Genomic DNA, 12,598 nt, shown 5'->3' on the forward strand with positions numbered 1-12,598 from the left:
AACCATATCTGATCTGATTAGCTTGGAGCAACCCCAGTGATTAGTACAGTGCCTCTCACAGAGCAAGCGCTTAACGAGAACCAGGTAAAAAGAAAAACAAAAAGATAAAAGGGGAAAGCACGACGTACGTTTTTCACAGAAGTTTCCGGTCATTCCTTCTTGGCATTGGCACTGCTGCCAGGACCAGTGGTCTGTACACGTAGCTCCGTGTTGGCAAGGGCTGTTGGAACAAGCATCTTCTACCCTCACGCATCTAGGAGACAAATCACAACAGCGGTCAGTAAAATAAGCTTTGGAAAGAGTTGCACCTAGAGACTTGGGAGAGAACAGTAGAGTTGGCAGACGCGACTCCTGCCCTCAAGGAGCTTCCAGTTTACTGTGTGCAGAGCACTGAACTGAACGCTTAGGAGACGATAATAGAGCGAGTAGACATGATCCCTGCCCTCGAGGAGCTTCAGTCTAATAGGGAAGACAGACAGAACAATAAAGGAGCCATTCCGGAGAGAAGCTAATTAAATGCTCTTTGTCTATAGTTGCCCTCTTTCCCTCCCCTTCTACTCCTGCTTCTCTCCCTCCCTGGGACTTCAATCAATCTGGTGGTTCTCCACCTCAGTTTCCCCATCTGTAAAATGGGGATAACATTCCTGCACTCCCTCCTCTAAGGTGACCAGTCCAGAGTGGGGCAGGGTTTCTCTTTCCCCCCATCTGATGATCCCATATCTACTCCATGCTTCGCACAGTGTTTGGCACAGAATCAGAGCTTCGACCATTTCCCACATTCCATCTTAATGCCTAGAAGTAGGTCGCCCTTGTCACAAATGGTAACCAAGGGGCCGGAGGGCGGAAGGGGCCTCTGTGTCGGATTTCCCTTACGGAAGAGCCGGCCCACCCCCGGGACTTGACGTCAAAACGATCTGCCATCATGGCCTCGGGAGCCTGAATGGGGCGAGGTAGAGTTGGTGACTTGGGTTGCATTAGCGTCAGGGATGGCGACGTAACTAAGAGCCATGTTCACATTTGGGGACGGGCCGTGTTCTTGACAGGGTGGATCTATGGATGCCGAAATACCTATGGACTATGTTTGTGTCCAGGGATGGGCCGTGTTTGTGAGGAGGTGTGTACCAGAGACGCTGACATCCCCAGGGGCCGTGTTTGTGAGGGGGTGGGTTGTGGGGACACTGGCATCCCTACAAGCCATGTTCATGTCTGGGGATGAGCCATGTTGGTGAAGGGGTGGGTCCCTGTGACAGTGATGTCCTTAGGGGCCATGTTTACGAGGGGGTGGGTCATGGGGATGCTGAGGTAAACTATGGGCTGTGTTTGCATCTGGGGACGGGCCGTGTCTGTGAGGTGGTGGGTCCCTAGAGGCCATGTTGGTGAGGGGGTGGGTGACCGTGACATTCCTAGGGGTCATGTTTGTGAGGGGGTGGGTCATGGGGACCCTGAGGTAAACTATGGGCCGTGTTGGCGTCCAGGGACGGGCCGTGTTTGTAAGGGGGTGGATTCTGGGTTGGCTGACATTCCCACAGACCGGGTTCGTGAATGGGGACGGGCCATATTTGTGAGGGGGTGGGTCCCCACTGGCCGTGTCTGTGTCTGGGGGTGGGTAGGGGGTACATTGATTTCCCTACAGGCTCGTGTCCGGGGATGGGCCGTGGCTTTGCGGGGGAGAGTGACGTACCGTTCCAAAATTCCTTGGGCCACCAAGGCGTGGCGGGGCTCCAGGGGCCTCCCGTTGACGGAGAACTCCATGATGCAGCCCACGAAGTCGTGGCTCTCCACTTGTCCTCGTCTCTGCAGAATCGGTTCTATCGACCTGATCCCTCCGACCGTCACCCTGTTGGACTGCACGTCCAGGGTCCTAAGTGAGAAATGCCAGATGGACAGATTCTGAGATATTGAGGAGCAGCGTGGCCTAGTGGCTACAGCCCAGGCCTGGGATTCAGAAGGACCTGGGTTCTAATCCCGGCTCTGCCACTTGTCTGCTGAGTGACTTTGGGCAAGTCACTTCACTTGTCTGGGCCTCAGTTGCCTCATCTGTAAAGTGGGGAGGAAGACTGTGAGCCCCATGAGGGACAGAGACTGTGTCCAACCCAGTTTGCTTGTATCTAACCCTGTGCTTAGTACAGTGCCTCGCACATAGTGAACGCTTAAAAAATACCACAATTACTATTATTATTACTATTATTATAAATCCCTTGATTATCTTACATCCGTGCCAGGACTTAGCACAGTGCTTGGCACGTAGTAAGCCTTTCATAAATACCGGGATTGTTTTTAATCAAATGAACTTACCAGTCATTGTCTTCAGCAACATTACTGACAGCACAATAACTTTCTTCTTCACCCTCTGAACAAGAGTCCACAGTCAAAGAAGCGGCCTGCAAACAATATAAAGAAATATATTAATGTGTAATAATAATAACTGCGGTATTTATTAAGTGCTTACTGTGTGCCAGGCACTGTACTAAGCGCTTGGGTAGATATAAGCAAATCAGGTTGGACACGGTCATTGTCCCTCGTGGGGCTCACATGTCTGATGCTGGGTAATGGTTAGCGAGCAAGAGAACAGTATAAGAAAGCATTATATGCCAAGGCCTTTGGATCCACCATTTTCTATTTTTTATGGTATTTGTTAAGCAGTTACTATATGCCAGGCACTATACTAAGCACCAGGATAGATACAAAGTAATCAGGTTGGGCACAGCCCATGCCTTGTGGGGCTCCCGGTCTTCATCCCCATTTTACAGCTGAGGGAACTGAGGCCCAGAGAAGGGTAGTGACTTGTTCTTGGTAACACAGCAGACAAATGGGGAGCCGGCATTAGAACCCAGATCGCCCGACTCCCAGGCCCAACCTCTTTCCACTAGGACAGGTGGCTTCTGTATTTAATAATGATGGTATTTGTTAAGTGCTTACTATGTGTCAAGCACTATTAAAAGCCCTGAACACATTTAATACAATTACCTTAGCATGCATTTTCTGCCCAGTGGGATTTTTCATTCCCCCTTATTTTGTTTTCAAAATGAAAGAAATGATCCCTAACCACCCCTGAGTGTCTTTGGAGACTTTAAACACATTCCGCCCTGGAAGAAGAAAGAGGAGGAGGGTTCATTTCAATCATGGCCAGCATTTCTCTGAGTTCTCAAACAGCAATCGGACAAGAAAACCCCCAAGCCTTGCCCTCCCGATAAATTGAATTCTCCCCAATCTATTCTTTCTGTTCGACATTGGAAAAGTGGAACGGGGTGGGCTTCCTCCAACAAAAGGGGCATTTGAGACGATATTTTATTTGGAACGAAGTTCACACAATTCATTTTGAGAAGTTACTCAAATGTTCCCCCGGTCTTCCGTGAGCAATTCTAAAGTTACTCCTTCGAGTGAAGAGATTTTCCTATCCCATCTCTGTAGTGCCTCAAGCCTGACAAATTAATGGTTTTACCAGTTTCCAATAAAACTCCAGTTCCCGCAAGGAAATGACAGATTCAAATTCCTCGAAGAGGGTGATTTTTTAATACACCTTTGGATCTGAGCGGAGAGACTTCATTCCCTCAAGAGTGAAGCCACTTGGTCTGGCGGAAAGAGCCCCCCAGAACCCAGGAATCAGAGGACCTGGGTTCTAATCCTGACTCCGCCACATGCCTGCCGGGTGACCTTGGGCAAGACATTTCACTTCTCTGGGCCTCGGTTCCCTCGTCTGTAAAATGGGGGTTCCATCTCTGTTCTCCTTCCTACTTAGACTTGAGCCCCATGTCGGGCAAGGACTGTGTCCAAAGTGACGATCTTGTTTTTGGCCCAAAACAAGTACCGCAATTTTTATTTATTAAGAGGGTCCCCGGGTCTCAAAGACGTCATTCTTCCACATTCTGTGTTGGCAAACGGCTGATCGAGAAAGAAGTTCATTAACTCTTAAAAAAAGGGTGATCCTGCCCTCCATAATTGTTCAGTTCTCCAGATACAAATCAACTGATACAAATTACTAATCCCTCCTGACTGTAACTTTGTTGAGGGCAGGGAACGTGTCTTCCAGCTCTGTTATATTGTCCTCTCGCAAGTGCTTAGCCTACTGCTCTGCACACAGTGAGTGCTCAAAAAATGTCATTGATTGATTAGCTTTCATTCTCCCTGAATTACTATCATTCCTAAATTACTCTAAGCGAGTCTCATTTTCCATCTTCCATTCCCAGTGAGGTGCCCATCCCAAAGTTTTGCATTAGTCTCAGTTGTCTGCTTTGGGTATATACATAACGGAGAAATGAAAAATTCTGCTTTTCCAATTTTCTCTCCATTTTCATGAAAGAAAAGAAGTTTTGGCCCCATACCACTAAACAAAATTCAACTCTCAAAATGACTCACTGTTTCTCTTCAAGTTTTGTTTTCCCTCCATAAAAAAAAAACACGTCTGGATTTTTAATTTAATTTCTGCTAATACTTTTTTTTACTTCTTCCTTTTTCATATTTGGTTGGAAGAATTAAACTTACTGTGGCTCTAAAGAATGCAAAGTTCTGTCCTTACTCAGTTCCTGACACAGCAGTCGGAGCCCACAACTCGATTTGGAAAACCAAAGAGCCCAGGCCTGAGAGTCACCGGACCTGGGTTATATTCCTGACTCGTCACTTACCTGCTGTGTGACCTTGGGCAAGTCCCTTCACTTTTCCTGGCCTCGGTTTCCTCACTTAAAAGAATGGGGACTCAAAACCTGTTCCCCCTCCACATTAAACCGTGAGCTCGGTTTAGGACAGGGACTGCGTCCGATATAATGATCTTATACCTATCCCAGAAAGGATCACAGTGTTCATTTGCTTTTATATTGTAGTCTCCCACGCACTTAGTAGAGTGCTTTGCACACAGTAAGCACTCAATAAATATGGTTGAATGAATGAATGAATCAGTGGGTGCAGAGTAAATGTTCAATAACTGCTATCTTGCCACTCTCCCACCTTCAAAACCTTCCTAATAATAATACTAGTAATAATTGTGGTTTTTGTTAAGCACTTACTATGTGCCAGGCACTGTATTAAGTGTTAGGGGGGAATATCAGCAAATCAGGTTGGACCCAATTCCTGTCCCACCAGGGGCTCACAATCTTAATCCTAATTTGACAGATGAGATAACTGAGGCCTAGAGAAGTGAAGTAACTTGCAGAGTCAGGATTAGAACCCATGACCTTCTGACTCCCAGGCCCGCGTTGCCCCTCTGAAAGTCACATCTAAAACCCTCCTAAAACCACATCTCCTCCAAGAAGCCTTCCCTGACCCAGTCCTCATTTCCCCTATCCACTCTCCCCTCTGCATGGCCTATGGATTTAGCTATGTACACCATTAAGACTTTGTTATTTTATTATTTATTAATGGCATTTATTAAGCACTTACTATGTGCTAAGCACAGTTCTAAGCGCTGGGGAGGTTACAAAGTGATCCGGTTGTCCCACGGGGGGCTCACAGTCTTAATCCCCATTGTACAGATGAGGTAACTGAGACCCACAGAAGTTAAGTGACTTGCCCAAAGTCACACAGCTGACAGTTGGCGGAGCCGGGCTTTGAACCCATGACCTCTGACTCCAAAGTCCGGGCTCTTTCCACTGAGCCACGCTGCTTCTCATACTCACTTGTTACTCCAGCTCCAGAGCACTTAAGTAAATATCCTTATTCTCTACTCTTTCCTCATATTTGTACTTTATTTTAATGTCTCTCTCCCCCGTCAAGGACCTTAAGCTCCTTGTTTGTGGGGATCATGTCCGCCCATTTCAATGTATATGTACTTTCCCGAGCGATTAGTACGGGGCACTGCAAACAGTAAGCGTTCAATAAATGCCATAGATTGATTGGTGGATCAATAATAAATTCCATCCATCATTCAGCAGGTGAAAGGGATTTACTGACTCTGCATTGAGCTGCTATATTAAGCCCACGGGGCGTGGACAATAGAGTTAGTAGACATGATCCCTGCTCTCAAGGAGCTCCCAATCTACCGTGTGCAAAGTACCGTACTAAACGCTTGGGAGAGGACGATACATAAATTCTCAGTAGCAGGACCCATCTTCCCAACTCGCCTTTTCGTTCACTCATTCGATCATATTTAGTGAGCGCTCGCTGTGTGAGGAGCACTATACTAAGTGCTTGGGAGAGTCTGATACAGTGAATTCTCAGCAGCAGGACCATCTCCCATCACCCCCAAGGGACTCACCGTTCCAGCCCTGCGGGCAACGACGGTGTGGAAGAGTCCGTCGGATACCTTCTTGGTGGTGGTCAGCCTATTGGTGCCCCCGCCGAGGTTGTAAGAAAACCTCAGTCGCTCCTCGGCGATCTCCAGGGCCAGGAAGTCGGCCCGCTCTCCGCTGCGGTTGTCGTGGTTGTAGAGCAGCAGAGCATGACTCTGGATGGTGGCGAACTTGACGTAGATGTAGTTGTTGTTCGGGTCCAGGCTTGGGAACTCCATGAAGGACAGCTCCTCGAATCCGTAGCTGGTCAACTCGCAGTGTTTGCCAAAGACGCCTGGAGTGGGAAAACACAGGAGGGAAAGGTTATGTCCGGGAGATATGGACTATGCAGGATGATAAAAGAAGCATGGCGGAGCGGATAGTCAGAAGGGCTGGGCTGGGAGTCAGAAGGTCATGGGTTCTAATCCTGGCCCCACCACCTGTCTGCTGGGTGACCTTGGGCAATCCACTTCACATCTCTGTGCCTCAGTTACCTCATCTGGAAAATGGGAATTGAGATTGTGAGCCCCACATGGGACAGGGACTATGTCTAACCCGGTTTCCTTGACCCCACTCCAGTGCTTAGTAGAGAAGCAACATATCCTACTGACAAGAGCACGGGCTTGGGAGCAAGAGGTCATGGGTTCTATTTCCGGCTCTGCCACTTGTCTGCTCTGTGACCTTGGGCAAGTCACTTAACTTCTCTGTGCCTCAGTTACCTCATCTGTAAAAATTGGGATTAAGACTGTGACCCCCACATGAGACAACCTGGTTACTTTCTATCCACTCCAGTGCTTAGGATAATGCTTGGAATATAGTAAGCTCTTAACAAATATCATGTGTTATTATTATTATTACAGTCTGGCATATAGTAAGCTCTTTACTACTACCCCAATTATTACCTATTATTACGATGATGATAATAATAATAATTGTGGTATTTGTAATGTGTCTGCTTATTGTTATGTTGTCCTCTCCCGAGCTTTAGTCCACTGCTCTGCACATGTAAGTGCTCAATAAATATGACTGAATGAATAAATTAAGCATTCACTATAAGCCAAGCAATCAATCAGTAGTATTTATTGAGCACTTCCTGTGTGCAGAGCACTGTACTAAGTGCTTCGAAGAGTACATTACCACAGAGTTGGTAGACACAGTCCCTGCCCAAGATGTTTCAAGTTGTCTATAATTGTATACTATTCAGAAGCATTTGATCTTTCAGAAGTGTCCATTTGCAATCTTTATTATGCCTCTTTTAAAGTTAATATCTAATTTTATTTTCATATAGAATTACCTGGGGGCTGTACTATATTTGAAATATTGTTGGTTTTTCATTTCATGATGTTACTCTTCCAAAGCTAGAGCAAATATAGTTTGGTGGATGGATTACTAAATGCTGGAGTAGATACAAGGTAATCAGGTTGGACACAATCCCTGTCCCACATGGGGCTCACACTCTTCATCCCCATTTTACAGATGAGGGAAGTGAGGCACTGAGAAGTGAAGTGACTGGCCCGAGGTCACACAGCAGACATGTGGCCGAGCTGGGATTAGAACCCACGACCTCTGTCTCCCAGGCTCTTTCCACTAGGCCATGCTGCTTAAATGCTCGGAATTGTGGGATCCCAGAGACTGTAAGGAATTGTGATATTAAAGGAAATTAAACTCTCTAATTTGACATGAAGTTGGCCAAATAAACAATCTCTTCCTGCAGGTGAAAATAAAAAGAGTTCGGTTTCAATTGGTGAGGGCTATTAGGGATTTAAAAAAATATTCTTTAAGGTAAGTGCTTTCATGGAAGAGATGACACTCTCTGATCTCTGAGAGCCCAGGCCCTCAGTAATCACTCAGTAGATGAATGAGATTTATCGAGTTCTTGATCCCGAGATGGTAGGAATTGCATATGCCAACTCTATTGCATTGTTTTCTCTCTAGGACTTAGTTCAGTGCTCTGCCTGCCGTAGACTGAAAGCTTCTTGAGGGCAGGGATTATGTCTCCCAAGCGCTCAGGACACTTCTCTGCATAGAGACTGGAATCTTCTTGAGGGTGAAGATCATGTCTAGTAAGTCCGTTCGACTCTTCCAAGCCTTTAATAAGGGGCTCGGCCCGGAACGAGAACTCGATAAATCCCGTTCATCTACTGAGTGATTACTGAGGGCCTGGGCTCTCGGAGATCAGAGAGAGTCGTCTCTTCCGTGAAAGCACTTACCTCAAAGAATATTTTTTTAAATCCCCAATAGCCCTCACCAATTGAAACGAAACTCTTTTTTTTTTTTCCCCTGCAGAAAGAGATTGTCTATTTGGCCAACTTCATGTCAAATTAGAGAATTTAATTTCCTTTGGAGAACTCAAAGCAGAACTGGAAAACCTACAAACCATTTTCCAGTGGCTGTCCTGGAGAAAGAGTGTAAAAGCCCTTTCGATATTTCCCAAATTGTCAACAGTTTCAAAGTTCAGTCGTTTTTATCGAGTCACTCCTGTAAATTTGCTCTCAAAGGGAAGAAAACTAATCTATGCAGACTTCTCCTGAGTGATCTACATTTCTATCGGTCAGACCCGGTTCATTCAAAACCTTCTCCTGGACTTTTTATTTTTGAGAAGACGTTTGGTCAAAATACTTTTCCCACAAATATTACTAGACTACGTCAAATCATTTGGAATAGAGTGCAACCCATATCGTATGATTCTTATTAAGCTGAGAAGGGTTCTTTTCCCTTGAATTTGGCTCTAGGCTTCTGCCAGCACTTGAACTGGAGACCCAAAGAAGGTAAAAAGCTTAATATGTCTTGTCTAAGTGTGGTTTCGCTATTTCTTCAAAATTGGTTCCAGCCAACTGATCTCCAGGGCCAATATCCAGGAACGCGTTAATCGGGGTTGGGAACACATTTCTTTGGGAATGTCAATGAAATGGATGAACTGTTTTCCTAAATTATTAAACCCATGAAAGGAGGGAGAAAATGAGCGTGCAATCATGAAAAAGGCTTTAGACAAACAACCCAATGACCTTGCAAATCCAGAAAGCATGATGGGAGGAAAAAAGAGGAACAGTGTTGCCTTGTGGATAGAGCACAGGCCTGGGAGTGAGAAGTTTGTGGGTTCTAATCCCGCCTCCGCCACCTGCTTGCTCTTTGAACGTGGGCAAGTCACTTCACTTCTCTGGGCCTCGTCTATAAAATGGGGATTAAGCCTGGGAGCCCCATGTGGGCAGGGAACTCTGTCCAACCTAATTATTCTGTATCTACCCCAGGGCTTAGAAGAGTGTAAGCACATAGTTCTAGTTCATAGTTCAGTGTTAGAACATAGTAAGCACTCATCAAGTACTCTTAACAACATAAATGTAAAAAGTTTCTTCTTCTGGTGTTGACGTGTTTGCTATGTGTCGGGCTCGGGTCGATAAAAGATAATCTGGGCGGACACAGTCCCTGTCCCACATGGAGCTCACAGACTAAGAGGGCGGGAGGGCAGGTGTTTTATCATTATTTTATGCATGAGGAAACTGAGGCCCAGTGAAGTGACTTGGGGACAGAACTAGCTATCTAGCCCGTACTGTTTCCCCCAGTGGAGTTGCTTATTTCTTCAGATCTACCAATCAATCAGTGGTATTTATTGAGCGCTTATTTTGTGCAGAGGACTGCACTAAGCCCTTGGGAGAGTACCACAGAGTAGGAAGGCAGGACCCATGCTGTGATGCAGTTGAGGGTAAGGATCACTTCTACTGACTCTACTGAACTCAGGCCAGTGCTCTGTGCTCAGGAGACTGCCAACTACTTGAGAGCAGGGATCGTGTCTGCTAACTCTACTGTCCTCTCCCAAGTGCTTAGTACAGTGCTCTGCACTCAGTAGGTGCTCAATAAGTACAGTTTTTGGTTTTAGTTTTTCTATGGTATTTGTTAAGCACTGACTTTGTGCCAGGCACTGTCCTAAGCACTGGGGTAGATACAATCTCATCCAGTTGGACACAGCCCCTGTCCCACAAGGGGCTCACACTCATTCACTCAGTCATATTTATTGAGCGGTTACTCTGTAGAGGGCACTGTACTAAGTGCTTGGAAAGTACAATACAGCAATAAAGAGAGAGAATCCCAGCCCACATCGAGCTTACAGTCTTGAAGGGAGGGAACCAAGGCCCAGAGAAGTGAAGTGACTTGCCCAAGACCACCCGGCAGATGAGCGACGGAACTGGAATTAGAACCCAGGTCCTTCTGACCCCCAGACCGGTGTTCTATTCAATAGGCCATGCTGCATCTCAGCCAATACTTTTCATGGGCTGATGGTTATGAGGATCGAGACGAGGGGATATGTTGACGTTTGCTTGTGGGCTAGACTCTCGGCTCGTTGTGGACAGGGCATGTGTCTGTCTATGGTTATAATGTCCTCTCCCAGGCACTTAGTACAGTGCCCTGCACATAGTAAGCGCTCAGTAAACATGATTGAACTGAATGAATGCTGGGGGAAATGACAAGTGATATCTCACTCACCAAACGGACAACGGCAGTGATACGTCTCCACATCGCTTTGACACGTGGCACCATTGAAGCACGGGTTACCCTCGCAGTGGTTGATGGGAGATTCACACGTTTTACCTGAAAGTCACCAAAAAGATTGATCAATCAATCATACAATTAATCAATCATATTGACTGAGCACTTACCGTGTGCTTCATCAATACCAAAAGAAGGTTTATTTTGTTCATTTATTTTGTTAAGCACTTTCGATATTTGTTTAATGCTAAGTGCCAGGCACTATACTGAGAGCTGGGGGAGATACAGGCTACCCAAGTTGGACACAGTCCCTGTCCCACAGCCTTAATCCCACAGCTCACAACCTTAATCCCCATTTTACAGATGAGGTACAGCCTGGCAAACAGTAAGCGCTTAACAAATACCAATATTGTTACGAAGTAACTGAGGCTCAGAGACATTAAGTGAAGCATTAAGACATTAGGGAAGCAGCGTGACTCAGTGGAAAGAGCACGGGCTTTGGAGTCAGAGGTCAGGGGTTCAAATCCCGGCTCTGCCAATTGTCAGCTGGGTGACTTTGGGCAAGTCACTTAACTTCTCCGTGCCTCAGTTCCCTCATCTGTAAAATGGGGATTAAGATGGTGAGCCTCCCGTGGGACAACCTGAGCACCTTGTAACCTCCCCAGCGTTTAGAACAGTGCTTTGCACATAGTAAGCACTTAATAAATGCCATTATTATTATTATTATTATTAAGTGACTTGCCCGAGGTCACACAGCAGATGAGTGGCAGAACTGGAATTAGAACCCAGGCCTTCTGACTTCTAGACCCGGCTCTACCCACTGGGCCATGCTGCAGAACAATATAACAGAGTAAGTAGACATGTTCCTTGACCACAGCGAGCTAACAGTCTACAGGGGGAGACCGACATTAATAGAAATAAATAAATGACAGATACAGACCTAAGTGCTGTGGGGCTGGGGGAGGGGTCAAGGGAGCAAATCAGGGCGATGCCAAAGGGAATGGGAGTAGAGGAAAAGAGGGTTTAATCGGGAAAGGTTTCTTTGAGAAGATGGGCCTTCAGTAAGGCTTTGAAGGTGGGGAGAGTCATTGTCAGACACGAGGAGGGAGGACGTAGGCAAGAAGTCGGCGGCGAGGTAGATGAGATGGAGGTACAGTGAATAGGTTGGTTATTAGAGGAGCGAAGTGCTCTCCTACTCCAACCCAGCCCGCACACTTCACTCCTTCATGCCGATTTTCTCCGACTAGTTGGAGGTCAGCAATGCGAACTCCAAATCAGTCACAGAAATCATTATGCGCTTACTTGAGCGGCAGTTCGCGAGATACCACTCTGACTTTAATTAAACGTGTTAGTTTCCGGAGAATGGAAACCGCAGATCTCCGCCGGCACTTTTCTCGCAGGTTCTCACCCGTTTAGAGATTAATAGCATATGTGTCGGGCTGTAATGGTTGATGAATTAGAAAGCCAATCTGCTTAGGTAAATGATGCAGTGTGGCCTAGTGGAAAGAGCCCGGGCCTGAGAGTCAGGGGACTTGGGTTTATTAGGGCTTTTTACGGGTATTTATTAAGTGCTTACGATGTGCCAGGCATTGTACTAAGCACTGGGGTAGATGCAAGAAAATCAGGTTCCACATGGGGCTCCCAGTCTTTATCCGCCTTTTACAGGTGAGGTAACTGAGACACAGTGAAGTGGCTTGCCCAAGGTCACACAACAGACAAGTGGCAGAGGTGGGATTAGAACCCAGATCCTTTCGACTTCCATGCTGCTTCATGCTTACCTGCTGTATGACTTTGAGCAAGTTGCTTCACTTCTCTGTGGCTCTGTTTCCTCAACTGAAATGGGGATTTGATCCGACCCGCTCCTACTTAGACCGTGAGCCTCATTCGGGAAAGGACCGTGTCCAACTTGATGATCT

General features: G+C 46.5%; 1 protein-coding gene across 1 annotated transcript in view; it reads right to left on the reverse strand.

Moving 5' to 3' along the window:
- FAT4 (FAT atypical cadherin 4) overlaps positions 1–12,598 on the reverse strand; it is a 153,067-nt gene that overhangs the window by 21,240 nt on the left and 119,229 nt on the right. The window contains 5 exon segments of the mRNA XM_038748420.1: positions 129–253; positions 1,682–1,861; positions 2,296–2,381; positions 6,188–6,495; positions 10,680–10,784. Coding sequence (XP_038604348.1) covers positions 129–253; positions 1,682–1,861; positions 2,296–2,381; positions 6,188–6,495; positions 10,680–10,784 — 804 coding nt within the window.

The sequence above is a fragment of the Tachyglossus aculeatus genome, chromosome 6, assembly GCF_015852505.1.
Source record: "Tachyglossus aculeatus isolate mTacAcu1 chromosome 6, mTacAcu1.pri, whole genome shotgun sequence".
Classification (NCBI taxonomy): domain Eukaryota; kingdom Metazoa; phylum Chordata; class Mammalia; order Monotremata; family Tachyglossidae; genus Tachyglossus; species Tachyglossus aculeatus.